General features: G+C 49.3%; 1 protein-coding gene across 2 annotated transcripts in view; it reads right to left on the bottom strand.

Moving 5' to 3' along the window:
• The window catches only part of TPP2 (tripeptidyl peptidase 2), a 1,218,153-nt gene that overhangs the window by 380,715 nt on the left and 814,238 nt on the right, over positions 1–23,200 (bottom strand). For both annotated transcript variants that reach the window (XM_069637049.1, XM_069637048.1), the window contains exon 21: positions 8,901–9,038. In XM_069637049.1, coding sequence (XP_069493150.1) covers positions 8,901–9,038 — 138 coding nt within the window. The remainder of the gene's footprint in view (positions 1–8,900; positions 9,039–23,200) is intronic.

The raw sequence follows: 23,200 nt of genomic DNA, 5'->3' as shown, positions 1-23,200 counted from the left end.
GGGGATGTGAAAGTACGCATACTCCAAATACAAAGATAATAGGAAGTCGCCTTCCTCCAGCTGGCCCAGCACGTGCTGGAGGGTGACCATCCGGAACTTCTGTGCCTGGATCTATCTGTTTAGTCGACGCAGGTCCAGGATGGGGCGCCATCCTCCTGTCTTCTGACGAGGAAGTATCTTGAGTATACTCCGGAGCCCCGGAGCCTCTTTGGGACAAGCTCGATGGCTCCTTTCTTGAGCATCGCCCTTACCTCTAACAGCAGTTGAGGGACATGATTTTCCTTCCTGGCCATGGGAGGAATTCGGGGGCACTTCTTTAGAAATTCCAGAGCGTGCCCGTGGGCCAGGGCAACCAGCATCCAACTGTCGGTAGAGATGGACTTCCACATGCTGACGATCTTCGTCAGCCGGCCTCCCACCGGGGTGCTTCGAAGGGGGCCCCGACGCAACGGCCGGTTCAGTCTTGCTTGGCAGTAGCCTTGCCGCCTTGGCGTCCCTGGCGACGACGGTGCGATGCACCCGACTTGCCTCGTTCCATGTAAGCTTCTTGCGATGAGGAGCGGGCCACTTGACGGTACGTCGAGGAGCCGCCGCCGAAACCTTTGGAGGCACCTTGCTTGCCTCCGGAATTCCGAAAGGGCGGCCGTCGTTGCTGCAGAACTCCCAAGGCCCGAGCCGTCTCCGTGTCGGTCTTGATGGCCTACAGTGACGTTTTTCCAAACAGATTGTTCCCGTCGAAGGGCATGTCCAAAACCTTGGCTTGCACGTCTTGGCAGAAATCCGTCGCTTTGAGCCACCCCCGCCGTCTAAGGCAAACGCTGTTGCCCAACTGGCGGAAACCGGTGTCAGCAATGTCCGTGGCTACCGTTATGGCGTGGTCAGATGCCACCTCACCTTTCTGTAGGATCGGCAGTGCCTCTGCCCTCTTGTCGTCCGGTAGGAAGTCCAATAGGCGGGCAATCTTGTACCACAACTCCCTGTCGTAGCGGGCCACAATCGTCGTCGCCACCGATGAGATGACTCGTCGTCCCATGGCGTCCAGTTTCTTTCCCTCGCCGTCCGGTGGGGAAGTTGAAGACTAAGCCGATGCCCCCCGCTTTCTTCTTGGCCACTGCCGATACGACCGAATGCGGGTTCGGCTGTGCCCTCAGGCACAACGAGGCGGCGTTGGGGACCCGGTACTACTTCTCGTACCGGTCCCTTTTGGCAGGCGTCGTGGATGGGTTCTTCAGAAGCACAAGTCCCTCGTCCCAGATGTCATCTAGCAGCGGCACCGCGAGGACCATCTTCCTCTTGGCCTCGCGCTGTTGGTAGAGGAAGCCTTCCTTCTTCTGCTCTTCGGGGCAGAGCTGGAAAAGCTCGGATGCCCTGGCAATCATGGCGTGGAAGGAGCCAATCTCGTCGGGCGGGGAGGCCCGAAGAATCGCCGATGGGAGATCCGTCCCATCTTCACCACCGTCGTCGTCATCCGTCCCCGTCATGGCTGTATCTGTTCCCGTGTCGTCTCCAGTGACAGGGGAATGGTCAGAGGCTAAGCGGGCCTTGAGGGCTCAAAAGGCGGGGCCGGATGAATCCTCCTCTTGTTCGCAGGGCTTCCCGATGGGCCCGGCTCCGGGTCGTCCGTCGGGGCTATCGGCAATCTCGTCCTTATCTCCGTGCATAAGGACTGGATTGCCATCAAAATGGTTGTCCTGCGGCTCAGGATGAGACAGGTGCGATGGTTTCTCCACTGGAACCTCGTCGGCACCACCCTCGCTCTTGTCGTCCTCGTCGGGATCCCTCCCGTGGGACCGGGCCTCCTCCACATTCTTGTCGAGGCCCACCAAGACTTCAACCAGCACCTCCTCGGAGGCTGTGTCCGTGTCCGTAATGGCCACCGGCTCCCCCTCCTCTTTTTCCGCCGGGGTCTTCACGGGGGTCTTCTCGATGGGCTGAAAAGAGGATTCCCTCCGCGGTGGCAGGGAAACTCTAGGCCCCCGAGGTCGCCTCCACTGGGGTAGCCTCCACAGGCTGTGCCAGGGCCATAGTGACTTCCTCGATAGAGGCCTTACCCAGGTGAATCAAGGCCTTCACCACTTTGTGTGTGCCTGCGGCCTTCACCTTGGGGGGAGGGTCACCGCCTCGCTCCCCCTTGACTGGTTCCTTCGAGATCGACTGGGGCCTCTCCAGAAGCTTCGCTGGGTTCTCGGATTTCCTCTTCCCAGAGCCAGAGCATTGGCTCGTGGTTGATGGCGCCGTTGAGGATGTGCCCTGCCTTGCAGCCGAGGAGCCCGACCGTTCGGCGCTCCTGATGCCAGCGGACTCGCAGTGCTTTGCCTTCTGTTGGGCCCCCGTTGCCGGGGCGCCCTCACAGGACTTAGAAGACCGCTCTGACTTCTTCTCACCTGACGGGCTCTTTCCTTCCAGCCAGTTGGCGAGACGGGTCCGACGATCCCTCATGGTCCGGTCCGTCATGTTCCTGCAAAACGCACAGTCCTTCACGTGCGTTTTGTCTTCGTGGAGGCAGTAGAGGCATCTCGAATGCTCGTCCTCCTTGAACACATTCTGTAAATTGCATCCAGGGCAGTTCCTGAACAGCTTGCCGGGCGTCGAGCTTCCCTTGTCCTGGGCCATGACCGCGAGGTAGGCCTGAGGAACTTCTGGAATCCTCCAAGAAGCATAACGACAAAAACATCACCCTTGAGGGGCGTAGAAAATTCCAAAACAGGTCCCAGTTGATCGGAAGTAGAACCGGTGGAGCTTGAGGCTCGATTTAACCGAAAAATGAGATAAATCTCTTTGAAAAAGCGCAAAACGCAGTAAAAGCTCGAGATCTATAGCACGAGGACTCTCAACACTTGAACGTGCGGTAAAAATCTGCCCACTTGTGACTGTAAAAATCATGCCCACTTGTGACTGTCTTTTTTTAATATAATGGTTTTGTAGCTTAGTGCAACACTTGAACGTGCGGAAAAAATCTGAGGATGGCTGCCAGGGGCGGGGCTTAGGGAGAGGGTAGTCATTGGCTGGGGGCAGTATGACCCAGAGACTAGCGATTGGTTACTAAGAAAGACAGATCAGAAACAAAACGGATACTGATTTTTTCTTTACCGAGGATTCCCAGCCTGACGACGGGGAATATTCATGAGCATGTGAATCCATGCCAGAGAAATACTGATTTTTTCAATATTTTTGAAACTAAGATTCCTACAAATTTTTGGTCACAGAATGTTGGCATGTATGCCACAACTACAGATGCTAGGAATAGACAAGCACTGGGTAAGCTCTGGAGATTCTTCCACAAGCAAGAAAAGGAAATTACCCACAACTCAGCAGCCCACAGGGTATACTCAACAATCGACATGGTTTTAGTCTCGGCCACGCTGATTCCTCAAATAGATCAAGTACAAATAGGGGTCAAATATCTTTCCGATCACACGCCAATCCTGGTGCAAATAGTGCTGGGGAAGTATACAGCCCCAACCTGTATACACTGGAAACTGAATGAAATGATAGAGATACATTGCACTCAGGGCGCACATGGAGAAAACACTAAACTAGTATTTCCAAGAAAACGATAATGGGGAGAACGACTGGGGGGTGATCTGGGACGCGGGAAAGTCGGTTATCAGGGGGGAGTTCATATCACAAGCATCAGCATACATGTGGGAAAGAAGGCTCAATATGAAGAAACTTGAAGCAGAATTACAGGAGGCCGAAACACAACACAAGTCTAGGCAATCACCAAAAGCACAGAGCTCTCCGCAATGCAAGTGCCCAGCTGTAAGCCCACGCGGCGGACCGCACAGCACACTCTTTGCTATGCACCAAACAGACATATTACGCTCACAGGGGAAAGCCCAATAGATACCTGGTGGCTAAGCTGCGCAAACAAAGGGCCCGTAACTACATAGCCCAGCTTAGAAACCAAAAAAGGGAGCTATGTATATCAGAGGAAGATAAACTAGCTAAAATGGAAAAGTTCCACCAGGATCTCCTAGAAAGGGAGGACCTCCCCCTGCAAACACAAATAGACTACATGTCGACATTTACCAAGCCCCAGATCATTGAGATAGACCATATTAACCTGCAAGCCCCTATAACAGCACAAGAAATAAATGATGCCATAACACACCTACCCTCTAACAAGACCCCCGGGACCAGACGGGTTGGGGAACGGCTATTACAAGACGTTCTGAAACCTGCAACTGGGCCCACTGACTAAACTCTTTAATCACATTAGGGAGAACGGCACAGTCACACTGGACATGGGGAGATCGATCACGGTCCTAATACTAAAACCAGGCAAGGATCCCACGAATTGACCTAGCTATCGTCCGATATCATTACTAAATAGTGACGCCAAGCTACACGCTAAAATCCTTTTAACAAGATTGATGAAAGTGTTGCCCAAAATAATCCATGAAGACCAAGCAGGCTTTATAATAGGACGGCACACGCAAGATAATGTCAGGCCGGTGGTAGACATCGACTTGGGAATCAGGACAGGGCAAAAATTCTCCATAGGGGCCTTGGATGCACCCTGCACCTTTGATAGCCTGGATTGGTCATATCTGAAATTAGTCTTGAGGAAATTTGGCTGTGAACCCACCTTTATTAGAATGGTTCTCGCAAACTTCCAACTCCCTTCCACGACAATGGGGTAACCACAGCAAAAATAAAAATACGGAGAGGCACAAGACAGGGATGTCCGCTGTCCCCCCTGATAATTGCAATGGCGATGGAGCCGATAGAGATAATTAGGCAATACCAGGAAGTGACCGGGGTGACTGGGGGAGGGAGAACTCAAAATAGCATTATATACTGACGACATCCTACTGTTCCTTAGAGATAGTATTGGTTCACTCCCCAAGCATTAGGAGCACTACAAGACTTTGCCAGAGTGCCAGGCTTCACGATAAAGTTCACTAAATCTAAGGCCCTGAAAATTACGTAGGAAGAAAGGGAGATAGAAACACTGAAGACATGATACCCCCTAACCTGGGAACCCGAAACAATAGAATACTTGGGAATTCAACTAACAAAAGACTACAAACGCCTGTATGGAGCAAATATGACCCCTCTATGGAAACAATTAAAGGAAGGCCTGCACAAGAACTATCCTGGTTCGCACGCATCGCAGCAATTAAAATGACACTGCTGCCCCGGCTCATATGTGGTGAGTTCCCTCCCAATAGATATTCCCCCCGAAGCCATTACAGAAGGAGATAATCACTTTTGTGTTGCATGGGAAAAGACACAGGATACAAAAGAATATTCTGACTAGAGCACCCCCTCTTGGGAGGACGGAGGGTCCCTGATATAGGGAGGTATATTTTGGCCGCCCAAGTGGCACATATGCTGAAGTAGACAGGAGGTGGTTCATTGAACGGTTGGGTGGTAATAAAGCAAGGGATAACTACTATCCCCCTAGATACATTAGATGCGCTACGGGCACGGGTCAGGGGAGCAGAGGGACACCTACTGGAAGACACTCGAGTGTCGCTAAGGGGCTGGAACAGAGCACTCCGAAAGCGCCACAACAGGCTTAGGGCCATTCACCCTAGTGGCACACAATTAAGATTTTACCCCTGGGAGGAAAAATATGTTCTGGGATAACTGGGGACAGACACTCCACCTAAAAGAATTCTACCGTGCAGGAAATCCCCTCACATTTGAGGAGTGTAAACAGAAATTCGGAATAGGGGAGAAACGACGATATGCGTACATACAAGTCAGACATTGGATATCACAGAAAGAGGTCAGGAAGGCGGCCTCTAGGACCACAATAGGGTTGGAATTGACTTTGCAAGAAGGAGGGACGATAAGAGCACTATCCAGAATGTACAGACTATTAGACAAAGCACAAGGGGAGGATACAATCTCATACAAAGAAAATTGGGATAGGGATCTGGGCTCACCCATTATGGAGGAGGAATGGGGACATATATGGAGCAGGGCACAAAAGACGTCCACATGCAGTGCAATTAAAGAGACCACCTATAAACTATGCTACAGGTGGTACTTGACCCCACACAGGCTACACAAAATGAATCCCTCTTACCGACCCACCTGGCAGAGACAATACAGGGACAGGGGGGACTTATATGTGGTGGGCCTGCACCAAAGCGAAGTCATATTGGAAAGAGGTCCTGGGATACATAAGAGATCACAGGGAAACAACTCCCACCAAAAGTGGTATTACTGGGAACTGTGGTAGAGGGAGTGTACGTGCGACACTGAATGACGTTTCCCTAATCACCCAACTACTAATCACGGCAAGGATAACCTTAGCCCAGGGGTGGAAAAATGTGGAAGGCCCCATAATAGCATGCTGGTGGGTCAAAATTTGGAATGTACTCGCAATGGAAAAAGTGGGAGCGCTGAGGGATGGCAAATACCAGAAATTCTGGGCGATACGGGATCCATTCTTGGAGTTTGTCAAGGACAGGGAAGCCCAACATTACAGAACAGTGCTAATGAGGTCAATCCTGAACTAATAGGTTAAGGGTTTTTGAGAATGAAAAGAAGGCAACCCGTTAAAACTATGCTTCGAGAAGGAATACCTCTGATCCACTAAATGAGCAAATAATGAAGAAATCGAAACCATACCAGTGGGGGATAGGGTGGGAAGGGGAAGGCGCAAAGTTGGGGACTGTTCGAACTTGTAGTGAAATGAAGTAATTAACAGCACAACCCCAGACACTGGTGGAAATTCCTCTGGGATTGGTATACTGATACAAGAATGTACCATACGTTGACGCTATCATGCTGTTAATGTGTAGTGACTGTGATTGTGCTTTGAAAATGAAAAAGTTTTGAGAAAAAAAAAAGAAATGGACTCCATAACTCAAAAATGGAGGAGATTGTTCCTAATGGACAGAACAGAATCACCTGGCTGCGCCCCCCCCCCTTTCAGTTCAAACACATGACCATTATCTGTGAAGTTCTCCAAGCATCAACCAGCTTGCCACTCAATTCAACATGCATATGACCCTTTCAAGGAAGATCATACAATGTTATGGGCCCACCTTCAGATGCCACACAATTCATACACAAAAAGACAGGCAACGCAAACTCCAGTAACACTGTCAGCAATTGCATCATGATAATTAGTGAATGGATGGGCAACTACCTAAAACTCAACCTAGACAAAGCGAAAATGATCACACCTCACAATGCGCCTCTAACACAACTACCATGGCCTTTAGAAATCAGGTCCCTGTCCCAAACCACCTAAAGTGATCAATACTCTAGGTATATTAATGGACAACAGACTCAAGCTGGCATTCCAAATCAATGCAATCAAAAGGTGCATCTACCATCTTTGCTCTGACGGATTATGACCTACCGCTCCTTTGCACAGACTGTTGGCCGTCATTTGCCTGATCCTTTTAAGAATCTACTAATTTTGTCAGATTACCTCACAAAAATACTTACAACAGATCAAAAATACAGGGGTTCAGCTACTACTCACACAAGAAATACTTGCTCTCAGAGCTCTCCACTGGCTACAAACCAACAAAAGGATCAATTTCAAAGCCCTCTGGAGCTCCCACAGATCACTCGAAGGTAAAGGAGCAGAATTCCTTCCAAACAAAATTTCACTCTTCCAAGCAACCAGAGACTCAAATCAAGAAACGACATATTAGAAACCAGAAGATATTTCAGAGAAAGAGTCTGCGCCTTTTTTTTCCCAATAAGACATACACTGGAATACATTTCCATATGAGAATTGCTCTCTAAAGGACCACTAAAAGTCATTAAAAAAAATATAAAAACCTGGCTTTTCAATGCTCAACAGACAAAACTTAACCTACAGCCATCAAGCAGTGGAAACACTTTGCAATAGTTTGACTCGCAAGTGCAGACAGAACGCCTTATCGGCTCACTATTTTGCCTAGAAAAGTGCAAAGCATTCAGGAAACTATAACTACTGAAGACATATAAACACAGCACCAAAACCCTAAGAGATGCTCCTCCCCTTTATCACAGAATATCTAAACCTCAGCCCAGAACATTTCCATTAACCACTAAAGCCAAGCATCTCTAACCATATGCAACTGTAAGCAAAACCAATGATTTGAAAACACTAAAAAGAAACCAGAATTCTCCCCACCATTTGTCCAATCCTCAATAACTCACCACCAACCCAAATCAGCAAGTCAAACATGACTTTCAAAAATATGAAAAAAAACCTCTCCCAACACTTCAAACATCACAAAAGTAGTTCCATGTGTTAATATCCCTGCAAAAATATCACAATACAAAAATATCGCCATATTTGTGTGGCAATATTGACCCATGGATCCTACAGGGGACACCCCCGCATTATTTTAAAATGTGCGGGGTACACCCCCACTCCCACAAATTATCCCCCCAAAAATATTGCCTATGGCGAGACAAACAGCCATATGTACGGCGATATTTTTGGTGGGGATATATGGTAGGGATACCCACAAACGTACACTTCTAACAACAATGAACATACTCGGCCCATGGCGAACACACGCACGCTAAAAGCACAGTGCCACACCCTTCCAAACAAAAGCCCTCTAACATTTCCCCACCTAGAAAGCCTGCATGCAAGCATAGCACAGGGTACTTCCAATCTGCAACCAGAACACAAAGCATTGCAACCTTGCCTTTCCCTCAACTAACCAAACCCAGAAACTCTCCCAGATTCACCAGAGCGCTTGGAGACCATGCAGGTTGCAGTGGCGCATGGTTTATATCTAATAATATATTCTCTTTCTGAAAAAGTCACTTCTGTGCAACAAAATAAAAGGCTTATGAAGGGCACACCGATATGTAAAGTATATTGGCAAAAGGAGGAAAACGTTTGGGACACAATGAACATTTAGATTACAGCCTTCATTGATTTACATTTAATATCTACACAAACCTAGAAGTCACTTTACCTGATGTGGATAGGCATCTCCTGACCCCATTTGTCGTTTGTTCTGGTCAAAGATTATCCAGAGCTGGCTGTCAAATTCAGATTCATACAACAAGTCACAAAGTAATGGGCAACTTGGTGTTACTTCACCACTCTTAGGCTAAAATCATATAAACACAATAGTTAGATTAAACAAGTATATTTAAACTCTCCATCCAACCAAACAGTAAACCAACATTTAAATAAATTGAAACACTCATCTAAAACTCCGTCACCCCTCGACCCCCATCGGGAGTGCTCACTTTCACATGGTTTTGTTTTAGTTCATCTTAAATTTAAAGAATGCATTATTGTGCACTAAGACATATTTTAGAGTGCTCTTCTGCATACTTGAATCCTCATAACTTTTCTGGCGTTTTGGTTTACAAATCTTTATTTTTGCTGTCGGAGGAACTGAAGTCCGCTTGCAACTTCAACTCATACATGGGTTGCTGCCCTTAGTAGCCCATATGGCTACTTGGGGCAGGGTGCTCATTGTGCATCCCATTTTCCCCATGGATGAGTTCTCACCGGAATGTGTGTTGGGGAGTAGGTTAGTGGCAACTATAGATTTTACTTTTGGTTACACCAGCATGTAAGAACTTTCACTGCATTGGGAGCAAATGGTCCGATATTATGGCCATTTGACTTTCAAGGCATTCTAAAAATACTACACCTGAGCCATTTTGTATGGAAAGTCTTTCATTGGCAATGACAAACGTCCAAAATGGCCATTCGGCCTATATATAATCTTTACAGATTAGAAGGAGGTGCCCATTTGGGGGAGTGGTATCCACTTTAGCAGGGTGGGACATTGCAGACGCCTATGTCCACATTTGTGTGGGAGTATCCGAATAATTCGGGGTTGGATAGCCAATCCTGATTGGATGGTTGCCACAAGCATTTGTGGGCGCATGCACACCATAGTAAATCCTCCTTGTCTGTTATTCATTAAAATGGTGGCAAGACCAACTCCTTGCTGCCTCGCTGGAACTTAATGGTTTGCGGCTGTTCCATCAAGACTCCTGCTCTGTTGTTGACATCTTCACTCGGCTCCCTTCAGCTGGCCCTTGTCATGGGACTCTTATGCTCCCTGTGATAAGTTTTGTCCCCACCATATTTGGCTTTCCCCTTCCTTATGGGCTGTCTTCTGCATGCTGCCAGTTACTGATACTGCCATGCATTTATCTTGGATCCTGTGATATTGGTTCTGCCCCTCCTGGGACTTGAACAGTCCTAAACTGCGCCCAGGCAGACGAAATAGCAACACTCAAGGTGACCTCTGGACACGCACTTCCTGGGACTTCCTTGCAGCATTCTTCCATCTGCACAGCCTTACAAGGATCGCTGACCCCCATTCTGCCACTGTTCGGCTCTTTAGGGTGTCTGGGTTGTGTGTGCAATCCATCTGCAAGGATACCTCTGACCACAAACGATTTCTTCAGTGGTCTGGTGGTCCCTGTCAGAGGCAGTCCAACAAAGGGCTTCATAAAACCATACAACTTTGGCAATACAGCATCTCTAATTCTTCGTATAAGTCTGTACCACCTAAGATGGGGGTAGCATGGACAGAGCAGCCAGGCAGTTCTTAGGAGGGAGAGAGGGCTGTAGGTCAGTACAAAGGAACTGTAGCATAAATATGGTTCAAAGAACCACTGATTACATCAAGTATTGTAAACATAATGGTTTATTTTAAACACAGTAGGCCAATATAAATTCTGGGGAGGTAAGTACTATTCATATAGGTTATAAACACAATTATAAAAACCAACTCAATACTTGTGTTATACAAACCAAAGTATAACCTCTTTTAGATTACAATAAGCAGTCAAGGTGAGTCAAACCTATAACATTCAGAATGGATTAAGCTATTCTTGGGGAGTAAAACCAGGTTATGTATACTTTTAAAATACAATAAGTAACTCAAGGGTAGTAGGCCCTATTGTTGCCAATGTGGGATACAATACTCACCGTAATCGTATTTCTGGTGCTTGTATCTGCTTAGATTCACATGCTCTGCATAGTCCGACATCTAGTGGAAGTCGTGGAGTATTACAAGATTTGTTTTCAAAACTCAAAAATGGACGTCGACATGGTGTGTTAGTAATAGTATCCCTAGTGTGCTGTACCCATGGTCCTTGATGCTTCGAGGTCCCTCAGATTGTTTCTGACATGAGGTTGCATTAAGTGTAGCGAGAGTACAGATGTAATAAAGCAGAAACAGCGATAGCCCAGAAAACATCTATGCGCCGTCTACTCCAGAAGGGGAGGAAGGGTGGTTGCATTTTGGAACATGTTCCGCTTGAGTGCCCACTTCCATTTTTTTTTGGCATATCTTCAACAGACTGAGTGTGTGCTGCCTTGCTTGTTTAGGTAGAACATGGCAGTGGTGCGGTCTGTGAGGACCTGCAATGTTTGACCTGTAAGATGTTGGAAAAAAGGCTTGAAGAGCCTTGAGGACTACCAATAGTTCCAGGAAGTTGATGTGTCTTTGGGCTGTGTGAGGAACTCATGGTGGCAACAGTAAAGACAGACAAGTGATCACAGTTCAAGGGTGTTTATTAAACTGTAAATGTTGGGTGGACAAACGCCTAAACTAAACCTAAATTTAAGATGGCAGCAAGCGTCGACCATCAAATGAAAATAAGTCAGTCCTAGTGGACCATACCATAAAAAAAGTGTGGGATAGGGTTTCAAATAAAGAAAAAAGTGTTCACAAATAATACGTCAGGATGTGATTGCCAGGGTTCTTCCTTCCCCACTTTTTGAGCACGGGACAAGGTGGATTTCATGAGCACAGCACACAATCAAGCTCTCCCAGCACAAGCCAACAGTTCTGCATCAGCTATCAGGTTCTTCAATATCTAAGTCCCTTTCAATAAATGTCTCCTGCCTTCGAGGCCTGATACTCTGAAAGAAACACAAAGTTCTGTTCCACAAATACCTTGGGTGATGGCTTCACTCCTGGGCCCCCCTCTTCTTGGCGCTGACCCCTCACAAATTGTCTTCAACAAATCAAACAGTTCCTTTCTCAGTGACCTTCGGGTGATAACGTTTCACCCCTTGGGTCTCCCTCGTTCGGGTCCCTTTTGCATTCACTATTCTGGTTGTACGCTTCCTTCTTCTGGGTTTACTCTTGCCAACCTTTATGATACACAGTTCATGCGTTCACTTTACAAAGCAGGATTCACTTCCCTTTCACTTCACGATCCTCTGCTGGTCAAAGACTTTCAACAGTACAGAGGATTTTACATAACCCCTTTATGATCACTTTGAACCTTCTTCTTGCCTTTCTATCAAGGCTTTCTGGTACCTGTAGTTGAACAATATGGTAATCACCACGAGTGCGCACCCACTTAGTGTCTGTCTCTGCTCTGCTGGTTTCCCCCTTCAAATACTAAATTCTTTGTTTTAAGTTCAATTTGCCACTTGCTACTTTTCGCTCAACACAGTTCCGTTTCTCATCGGTACCCCCTCAACTCATCGCTGTGATGAACCGCTCGGCTTTCGTTATCCTTCGAGTCAAGGTTTATGCCGCGGAGACCGCCGTCTCTCCCCAGCCTGTCTATCATTGGAGGAGGTTCTCCCGTACCACTGACATCTGTTGCAGCACACGCTGGCTATTGTTCGCAGACTTATCCTTCCGCCTGCAAAGGTTTCACGGGCCTTAGTCTAAAAAGGCAAGGCCGCTTCTCTTGTTACCTTCTCGGTCTGCGCCGTCTTTCTCCTCTTGAACCGCCGTGCTGAGTTAGCTCTTACATTGTGCAGTCTCTGCCTTGCTCGACCTGTGCGCCACCTTTTATCCCAGTGGGGAAAGTAAAGGGCAGTCAGGGGTGTGTGATTCGGGTTAACTGGCTGACTCTGCCGGACCCTTGGGATGGGACATGTCAGGTAAGCAGTTTTAACAGTCTGATTTTTGTCACAGTGCGCAAACGTGTTCATATTGGAAAATGAGGGGGTTGGAGTTTGAGTGTTCTACGGGGTAGCATGGGGAAAAGGTGTCATAGGAAAGAAGGTGGTTAGTCCGTTGTCTTCCGTGTTGGGAGAAAGGGTTTGGTTAGAAAAAGGTGGGGGCTGCATGAGGAATGACGTCTTTTGTGTAAGGGGGTTTGGTAAATTCAGCGGGGCAAGAGTTGTAGGATGTGGTAAAAACCGGAATGACCCAGATTGTCGGAAAATGAACAGGGGTTTTGTGGGAAAGTTAGTGTTTTGTCTGAGCAGGTTGGGAATGCAGGAAACGGTAATCAGAGGGATGGGAAAGAATAACTGGGAGCATTCTGGTAGGAAACATGAAAACAAGCATTCTGAGAGAGGGAGGCTGTTTCATACTGTGACAGGGTTTGGGTTTTTAATTGGTTTACCAGAGGTATATGGGTGGTGGGATTCTAATTGGGGAGTTTCATCGGGAGGCTGGAAGATAGATGAGGAACAACCTACAAAGGTTTCAAAGATCTTATTCTCCTCTCCTCCTTCCTTGGCAGAATACCGCGTTTCACCTGGGGCTTTTCCCCAATACTACCCAGGTGATCTTCCCTCGCTCGTCCACCCACAGGGTTTGGATCTGAAAGTGCCAGCCCTACCCTGAAAACCTGAATAAGGGATTGCCGAGGTCTACTTGGGAGAATACCCTCAGGTTTCTCACAGCTGTAGCCAGTGTCCACTGGCCGTGGGCTGTGTGGTGCAGGAAGTGAGCCCCCATCCGGCGATTGAGGAGTCTGTAGTTAGGATCGCTTGTGCTGGTGAAACGCGGAAGGGTTTTCCTTTTAGCAGGTTGTCCCTGGACCACCAGCGAAGAGTATGTACCAGGGTTAGCGAAAAACCACTAGATCGCGCTTGGAACCAAGTGAATGCATGAGGCCATCATCCCGAGCAAGCCCATTGCTTGCGTAGAGTTATCTGGCAACCGATCTTGTAGAGAGGTACTTGAAACAACAGGTTTTGCACTCTCGTTTATGGGGGATGCCAGCTCCTCCTTTGTCTTTAGCATAGCCCCATGACATTGTTTTATTTGGCTGGGGACTAGGCTTGATTTCTTTACGTTGTTGGAGAAGCCCAGACTGAAAAGAAGGTCTATTGTCTTTTGAGAATTTTGTTTGAAAATTTGAGGCGATTCCCCAGTAATTAGCCAGCCTTCCAGATAAGGGTATGCTGGGATGGACTTTCTGTGCATGTGTGCTGCCACTGCCGCAAGTACCTTTGTGAACACTCTTGGTACTGAAGGGATGCCGAAGGAGAGTGCCTTGAACTGGTAGTGAACTCCTATCTTGAAACAGATATTTCTTTGTGCGCAGGGAGCATTGAAATATGAAAGTATGCATCTTTCTTATCCAATGTTGCCATGTAGTCCTTCCCGTTTTAGGAGTGGGAATACCTCTTTGAGCATGGCCATGCAAAACTTTTGGGGTTTGACATTTGTTTGCAGGGCGCAGATCTAGTACTGGGTGCATGGAAAGGTCTTTCATTGGCACAAGGAAGTACCTTGAATAAATACCCTTGTTTACCTGGTTTGATGGGACGATCTCTATGGCGTCCTTGTTCAACAGTGCCTTTACTTCTTGCAACAGTATGCGTTTTTCTTCGGTTGACATTTTCCTCTGTCTTGGCAGGCGTTAGGGTGGTTTTTGTAACAACTCGATACAATAGCCACCTGTCATGGTGGACAACACCCACTTGTCCAACGTTCTCTCCTCCCATCTGTGGGTGAAATGTGAAATTCGGCCTTCTACTGTAGTGGTATGGCAGGGGACCTGAAACAGTGCATCATTTTATGGGAGGGGTGGAGTCTCTCCCGGGTGAGGCTCTGCCCCTTTTATTTCCTCTTTGAAAATTGTTAGAGGAACTTGGTCCTTGCGATTGGCCCCAAGATGACTGTCCGCCCTGGTTATAGCCAGAGCAACGTTGAGCACCCTGCCCCCGAAACCTTCTAGAGTTTGAGGAGCCCTGTTGAACATAGGGCTTGTTTGTTAACTGTCCAAAGGATTTGAAAGTGCTGTATTCCTCCTTAGCACTCTTAAGGGTGTCTTTGACAGCCTTCCCGAAAAATACATTAGTCTCCACTGGCATGTTTAGGATGGTTGCTTGGGTTTCTAACTTAAACCCTGATAGTTTGATTGAAGCATGGCGCGTGATGAGCGTACCCTCTGCTATGATGTGCCCTGCATTATCTGCTGCATCAAGGTTATTTTTCAGGATGCAGTTTATATCTGCTTGCCTTCTCTAATAGTCTAACAGTTGAGACTTTAGCGGTTCTTGGATGGCTTCTATTTGGCATTCCAGGTCATCCCATTTGTGGCAGCCATAACTAGCTAAAACCATAGTGTTGTTGGCGATTCTGGTCTGTTATGCCGCTGAGGAGGCGATCTTTCTGCCAAAAGTATATATCTTTTTGCTTTCCTTGTCTGGCAGAGCCTCAGCCGATGCCAGGGGAGTGCTTGCTCTCTTTCTGGTAGTGGTGGCCACTAACGAAGCAGGTTTAAGCTGACCCCTAATATACAGGGTGGTCAGTGGGCGCCGGTCTGAATAGTTTTTCTATTCTACGGTTTACCGCCCCTGTGAGACTAGGCGCCAGTAGGTATGGCTGGATGCATCTTTGTACCGACTGCAGGAGCAGAATAAACTGTGTGGCAGACCTTTTGTCCCCCAGAATGTCTTCCATTAAGTCTTTGTCGATCTGTGCTTCCCGAGTGTCGATGATAAAGTGTTATGCAGCCTTTAGTAGCAGTTCATTGTACTGTAGTTGGTTATCAACGGAAGAATCTGCTACCGGCTGATCCTGGTAGTGTGGCAATTTCATAGCTAGTAAGTTAACTTCTATACTTTCTAAAGGAGCAACAAGCAACTTAAAGGTTAGTATCAACTTTGACACTTTTGAATTCATTCTATTACAGAACCAACATTACTCATTTACAAGTAGTTACTTATATATTTCAAAACATAAGTTACTCACCGTAGTGACTAACGTACTCTTAGTCCTTAGTCCCCTTTCCGCCATACTGCATAGGCGTCCCTTCCTAGGGACGGGAGACAATCTTTTTCACCAGAAAAAACCTTCCCCTTAGGTGCACAGGGTGTGACCATGGGAGCATGCGCTATCCTGACTCCGCCCACCAGCACCACACCTCAGTCCCCATTAACGCGTCGACAATATTTAACATTGCATAATGACACCAGTATTATTATGTGGGAGGATGGTGGGATGCATGAAGGAGAGGGGACTAAGTACGTTAGTCACTACGGTGAATAACTTATAATTACTCTTACATCCCACCCCCTTTACTCCATGAAGCATTGGGCGATTACAAATGAATGTAGCCCCAGGGAAGAGAGGAGACCCTCCTTAAGCAAATAAGTTCCTTAGAACTGCCTGTCCGAAGGCCGCGTCTGACTTAGAGCCGGCGTCCAAACAGCAATGCTTACAGAAAGCCTAAGGGGTGGGCCAGGTGGCCACCCTGCTTATGACTTGCCACGGAACCTGCTGCTGAAATGCGATGGCTGTGGCCTTGGCTCCGACAGCGTCAGTGTCCATGTTGGCTGGCAGTGGCTTGTGCTGCCCCTCAAAGGCCTCTGACGGCCGCAACCATCCACCGTGCAGTAGAAGCCTTGGATGCCCGATAACCTCTTTGAGCCTCGTCCCTGGGGTCAGCGACAAACGTAGGTAAGACCATTTCCCTGTTTAGATTGAAAGCGAAGGGTACCTTACGTAGGAACGCCGGGTGAGTCCGCAGGACCACCTTATCCCTTTGGAAAGTGGTATAAGGTTCTGAGGCCACCATAGGCTGGATCTTGCTGACTTTGCGAGTGGAGGGGAGTCCCACCAGAAAAGCGGTCTTAATGGTGACCCGCCTGATGTCCGCGGATGCCATTGGCTCGAATGGTTTGTGTGCCCAGGCGCCCAACACCACATTGAGGTCCCACACGGGGTGTGGCTTCTTGATGGGCGGGTAAAGCCTGGACAAGCCCGCCAGATGTTTGACTATCGGTTTGGAAGAGAAGACCTCCTCTGAATTTCTGTAGGCCCCTATGGTTGCCAGATAAGTGCGACATCTGTCCACCTGCACGCCTGAGTGCACAAGGTGTGCCGAGAAGGAGAGCACATCGTCCAGCATGCATGTAAGGGGGTCTCCTTAGAGTCTGTCCAGTGACAGAACCTGCTCCATTTACTCTTATATTGGCTCCTGGTGGCCTTGCTCCTGGTGCCCTGAATGATCTCCAGGTTAGCCCGTGATCGGCACAGGTGCTTGCGGGTGATCTCCTCAGGAACCACGCTGTGAGGGCTAACTTCTGAGGTGTGGGGTGGAGGACCCTGCTCCCCTGATGGGACAGGAGAGGAGCTGGACCCAGCAGAAGGTGAAGGGATCGTCGGTCTGTGAGGCTGAGCAATTCTGAGAACCACGGTCTCGCCAGCCACTGGGGAGCTACCAAGATTATGCTGAGGTGACTAGCTTCCGTTATCTTGCGGAGTGCCCTCGGGGATCAGGGGCATGGCAGGAAACGCATATGCTGTCATGCCCTCCCATTGAATCTGCAATGCGTCGCTCAGGGAGCCAGGGCCCAACCCCTGCCAATTCGCGACCTGATGGCACTTCCTGTTCTTCCAGGAGGCAAATACATCCACTTGAGGATGGACCCATGTGTTGAAGACCACCTGCAGCACCTGGTCGTTCAAATGCCACTCGTAATGGTCCACTCCCAGTCTGCAGAGCCTGTCCGATTCCAAGTTGGCATCTCCCGGGAGGTGGATGGCCATAAGGTAGATGTTTTCCAGGGCCCATTCCCACATGCTGACCGCTAGGCACCACAGCGGAGGTGACCTGGTACCCCCCTGCTTGTTGACATAGCACATGCTGGTGGAGTTGTCGGTCTGGATAATGATGGTCCTGCCCCCAATGAGCAGAAGGAAGGCTGTGTGGGCTAGCCAAATGGCCATGAGCTCCAGCCAGTTGATATGCGACTCCTGCTCCTGCCGTTTCCAGACTCTGTGGATGCTGTGGCTGTCCAGAGTGGGTCACCAGCATTCTAGGGAAGAGTCCGTAGTGATGGTGACCCGCGAGGACAGCTGCCGGAAGGGCTTGCCCATCCGTAGGTTGCAGTCCCTGGACCACCATGTGATATCCGCGTGGAGAGAAGGCGGTTTGCTGACCAGCTTCGCTTGGGAGCCCTTCTCCTGATTCCATGAGGCTGCGAAATGCAGCTGTAATCTCCTCATCCGGAGCCTCTTGTGTGGCACAGCCAGGAGGACCGGTACCATGATACTCAGTAAGTGTTGGTACCACCAAGCTGAGGTCACTGCTCTGGTAAGGAAGTGCGTAGTGGCCCTCTTGATGGCCGTAATCTTGTCCTCTGAGGGAAATACCTTCTCGGAGCTCATATCCCAGACGGGGCCAAGGAATGTGAGGCTCTGCGTGGGCTGCAGCCGAGACCTCTTGAGGTTGATGGTAAACCCTGGCTCATACGCGCGGCGGAAGTGTTGGTAACCTCCCCCCCCAGGGAGCTCACCCTGACGAGACAGTCGTCCAGGTACGGGTAGATATGGTGGCCCTGAGGAGGGCTGCCACTGCATTCATGAATCTGGTAAATACCCTGGGGGCTGAGTTGAGGCCAAAGGGTAGCACCTTGTACTGGAAGTGACAGCCCATGATCCTGTAGCATAGGAAGGAGTGATGTGGCTGCCAAATCGGGACGTGTAAGTAGGCGTCCTTCAGATGCAGGGAGCGCATCCAGTCTCGGTCTAGTGTCTCTGCAATGAGTGCTGGCGTAACCATCTTGAATTTCTGAAGAGGGAATCGAGAGGTTGAGGGTGGATAGGTCCAACACAACTCTCAGGCCAGCCTGGTTCTTTTGTATGGTGAAAATCCTAGAGCCTAATCCTCTCTGGGAAGCTGGTACTTATTCCACTGCCTGGCTCTCGACAAGCGACCGGATCCCGGCCAACAGAGTTGCCGTCCCAATCTGTGGGAGTGGAGGGGAGGAGGGAGGAAAGGGAGGCATTGTAAGGTAGTACCCCGTGGATACCGCAGAGAGGATCCAGGGGTCCGCAAAGTTCTGGTGCCAGAAATGCAGGTGAGAGGCAAGTCTGCCACCCACTGGAGACACATGGACCCAAAGGGAAATGTCATGCCTCTTTTCCTTCCGGGGCTGCTGCTGAGGAGGGGGACTGAGAGAAGTCCTTGTCCCCTCTCCCCCCTTTTGTTGTTTGCACCGGTGCCGACTCAGTAAGCGGCCAGCTTGTCTCGACCACCGTAACTGGAATCCCCGGAACCCGCCAAACAACAGCCCCTAGTCGGAGCGTTGATGCGACTGGGTGTACACCTTGGGTGTGGCCTTCGTCAGGACAGACAAAGACTTCGCAGTTTGCAAGCTGTTCTTTTTATCCAATTCCTCGTCGGTGGTAGAGTGAAAGAGGTCACTACCCTCAAACAGAAGGTCCAATATGCGATCCTGGACGTCAGGGTTAAACTTAGTAGCCCGAAACCAAGCCGTCGTCCTCATCTGTGTGGATGCAGATGGCCCGGCCAGAGGTATCGATGTGGGCCACGGTGGACTCCATGATGTCCTGCGCTACCAGCTTGGCTACTCCTAGACCCGCCTTGAAGCGTGCCTGGCTCTGCACTGGAAGTTCCGGAAGGAAGTCTGCTATTTCCTGCCAAAACCTCTTGTTAGCTGGCTGCCAGAATGGCATCAGCTTTGGCCTGACGCAGGTGCAGGGAGGCGGAGTACAGCTTCTTCCTGCATGCTTCAAAGATCATCTACTCCTTGCCTAGCAGCGCAGAGGACGAGGTGGCCGAGGACGATTGAGGATTAGAGTAGAGTGATGTTGCAGCAACCACAGAAAAATTCCAGCTGGGGGTGTGCCGACAAGAGTGTATCCCTCTCCATATGTCTATACTTGGCATCGAGGCGCTGATTGACAGTTTGGGCAGAGTGTGGCTTGAGCCACCCTTTTTTGCCCAGAGCCACGACATCCTTCTGCATCGGGATACCAGTCTTGGTAGGTGGTCTTGAGGTGAGGACTTCTACAAAGACACCCTCCTCGGGCTGCTCTACCTCGAGTTGAGGAAGGCCCAAATATTCTGCCAAACCTGCAAGCCTGTCATGGACGGCCTTTGCTGACGGCGTGTCGGGGTCCTCCTCCTCGTCTGTGTCCACCAGAGTGTCCGGCTGGTCCGGAGCGGGCGTAAGGGTGCTGGACGCTGTGGGCTGCGGTGTGAAGACTGTAGGCTGGTGTGGAAGCGCCTGTACTGTGGGAGGCAAGGGAGCCGGAATCGAAGGAGCCGGCAGGGGCAGCAGGAGCTGCGCTGGGGCCTGTGGCGCCAGAGCCATGGGAGGAATGACTATGGGCGCCAGTGGAGTGACCAAGTCCCTGACTGCATCCCGCAGGATGGCCACCATCTTGGAGGTTCGCATCAGCGGCAGGAACCTTTCGAAGAACTTGTCTTCAGAGGCAGGTGATATTGAAGGAGTGGCTGGGGGCTGCTGGGGCCGGAGCACACTGCCTAGGTTGCAGGGGAAACCTGCCCTGTGCTGCTGATGGATAAACTATAGGCCACGTACTTGGTTGACACTAGTGCCACCTTGAAACTAGTTCACCCGCCTGCTCTGTTCTTGGGAGTGGCATCGGTAGAGTGGCCATGTCTGGCACGGCAGCCATTTTGTCGTGCCACGTGCCAAAGTCATGGTGCATGGCTCCCTGGGCCCAGCCTCCTCCAAGACTCATGGTGGTGGAGCATGAGGCCTACCCTGCACCTCCGGTTTAGGCCTTGAAGGCGTATTGCCCTTGGCATTTTCACCGCTAGTGCTGCGTGCAGGGGCCCCCTCGGACATTGAGCTGGTACTAGGGCGTTGCCCCTCGGGTGTACACCTGGTAAAAGTACCTTGCGGTCCCTCATCACTGATAACGGAAGGATCTGATGACCCCTTGGTCGTGAGGCCGGTAGCTGGACTAGCCTTGGTGCGTGTGCTGGTACCAGAACCAGAGAGGTTCTTCCCGCTCGGGCGTTTCCTCAGGAAGGAGTCTCCCTTACAGGGTGCAATGGAAAACAGTGGCCCTCCCTTGGGCCTCGATCTCTGTTTAACGAAATTCTTAAAGTCCTCGAAAGGTGACCTTTCAAAGAGCTCCCTCCACCTAGCTAACCTGTTCAGTGCCCGTGGAGTCAGTGTGTCGCACGTGGTACAACCTTCCCAGCTGTGGTCAGGCCCAAGGCAGCAGAGGCAAAGAGCATGGGGGTCGGATGTAGGGAAGAGTCCCTTACAGGCTGGACACCTGCTGAAGTCGACATGCGCCAGGGGGGAGCGTGACAGCGAAGGACTGAGTACCTGAATGACAAAGAAGAATCCAGGGAAGAACGAGTGATATTACATGGCCGAAGCCAAACCCAGGAGTGTTGGTGAAATTGGCCCATTCCCGTCGACGCGGAAAAGGGGACTGAGGTGTGGGGCTGGTGGGTGGCGTCAGGTTAGCGCACGCTCCCTGGGCCGCGCCTCTAAATTTAAAGGGGAAGAAGGATTTTTCTGGTGAAAAAGGTTCTGTCTCCCATCCCTAAGAAGGGACGCCCATGCAGTATGGAGGAAAGTGGACAGGACATAAGAGTAAGAAATGTTCCCATCAAAGTCCTTCCCCAATTCTTGAACACGAGTTTTCTCAATGGCAGAAAGGGGACTCTAGAGGTTTAGGAGCCAGCTGTAGGCAGGTCAGGTAGGGTTCAGTTGGAGGAAAGTCAGAGTTCCAGAAGATTTCTCTTAAGTGGGACTTCAGAAGTCTCCCTATATGTGTTCCATCATTAGGCCTGGGCAAATGGTATGGGCAAACTACCAACCACACAAATCACCCACTCAGCCTCACAGGATGCACACAAGACTTAAGGTAAGTATTACCCAAGCCAACACAGTACCGTAGGAGGAAAGAGCTTCTGGGTGTATGTTTTCAGGATGCAGCAGCACAGGATCCGGTTCTTGGTCTGCAGACTGAAGAAATGGACACTGAAGGAAAATTGGCAGCAGTCAGATGGGGAGGCTTCCAACAAAGGACTCTTAGCAGCTTCTCACTGCTCTCTGGTTTTTGCAGCTTTCTACAGGAGCCAGATGAAGGACTAATATCGCTGGTCGGATCCTCTTCACTCTCACGGTCCTGCACTGAGGGGACTTCAAGGATTTGAATTGTGCCTTTGGAGGTCCAGCAGGAATCCACCAAAGTTTCAGATGAAATCGGAAGACCATGCACTGCACTCAGGCTTGAGGTCCCCTAGTATTGGCGTTTTGCAGCTCAGCAAGGTCACAGCCTGTCGAGGGATGGCTCGTTTTGCAGGTCTTTCTCAAAGAATAGTGGATCTCACCAGACTCTGGGTAGGAGTCGACGCGTTCGGGAATCCCGAGGTCACTTGTAATGAAGGGTTACATCAGGCTCCGATTACACAGCAGGCTCTCTGGTAAGAAAGGTAATACAGCGCATCTCTCCAGCACCCAACATAAGGTGGGATGTGTGCTCGCTCACTATATAAAATGTAAAGGGCATGCAAATCCCATTTTACCACTTAGGAACAGTAATTCGACCAAAGACATTAATGAGAAATTACAAAGGGAAGCCCAAAGGGGCAACCCAGCCTAAACCCAAAAGTTATAGGAAACTATAACTCCAAACACACACACACTATGGAGACATAAAAAGGTCACCCATAAAAGGAGTAAATAACTAGGTGAGAAGGGAAAAATAATTCCACTCACCTAGAGACAATATAAAATAAGTACCAAGTCCAAGCAAAAAAGTTCTGGGGTTGACACAGGTCAGGAAGATTGGTCATCAACATAAAAATCTTAACCAACACTCCCCTCTGCAGCCATCCAATCATGGCCCTCTGGTCATTGAACGTGTCTGGTTCTCTTCTTTTGGGGTCTCCCAGACTTGCCAGTTGCTTGGTTGCTGCCTCCTTCACTCCCGATACTTGCAAGTAATCTTACCTAATGTCGCACAATAATCGCTTTTTAACTATTGAAAATGTTCCATTGATTCCTATGGAGAAACATTTCCCAACTTGTCTAGCTCCCAAATAGCACCAGTGACACTTACCAGTAAACCTGTTATTTATTTTGTACTAGAAATAGCAGACACATGAGCAGTAACAGAGGGTTGAAGTATTCCCTCGGTAGGTTGCCTTTACAATAGGCTTTGTTGGAATGAATAATTTAGTTGGAATGAATAATTTAGAACAGGAGATAAAGGGGTATTGTGGGAATATAAACCAGGGACATGAATACAAAAATTCTGACATCAAATGCATCACATGCTGGCAA

Source organism: Ambystoma mexicanum, chromosome 7p (genome assembly GCF_040938575.1).
Source record: "Ambystoma mexicanum isolate Mex_15411 chromosome 7p, UKY_AmexF1_1, whole genome shotgun sequence".
Taxonomy (NCBI): Eukaryota; Metazoa; Chordata; class Amphibia; order Caudata; family Ambystomatidae; genus Ambystoma; species Ambystoma mexicanum.
This window is presented reverse-complemented; position numbering and strand designations above follow the sequence as displayed.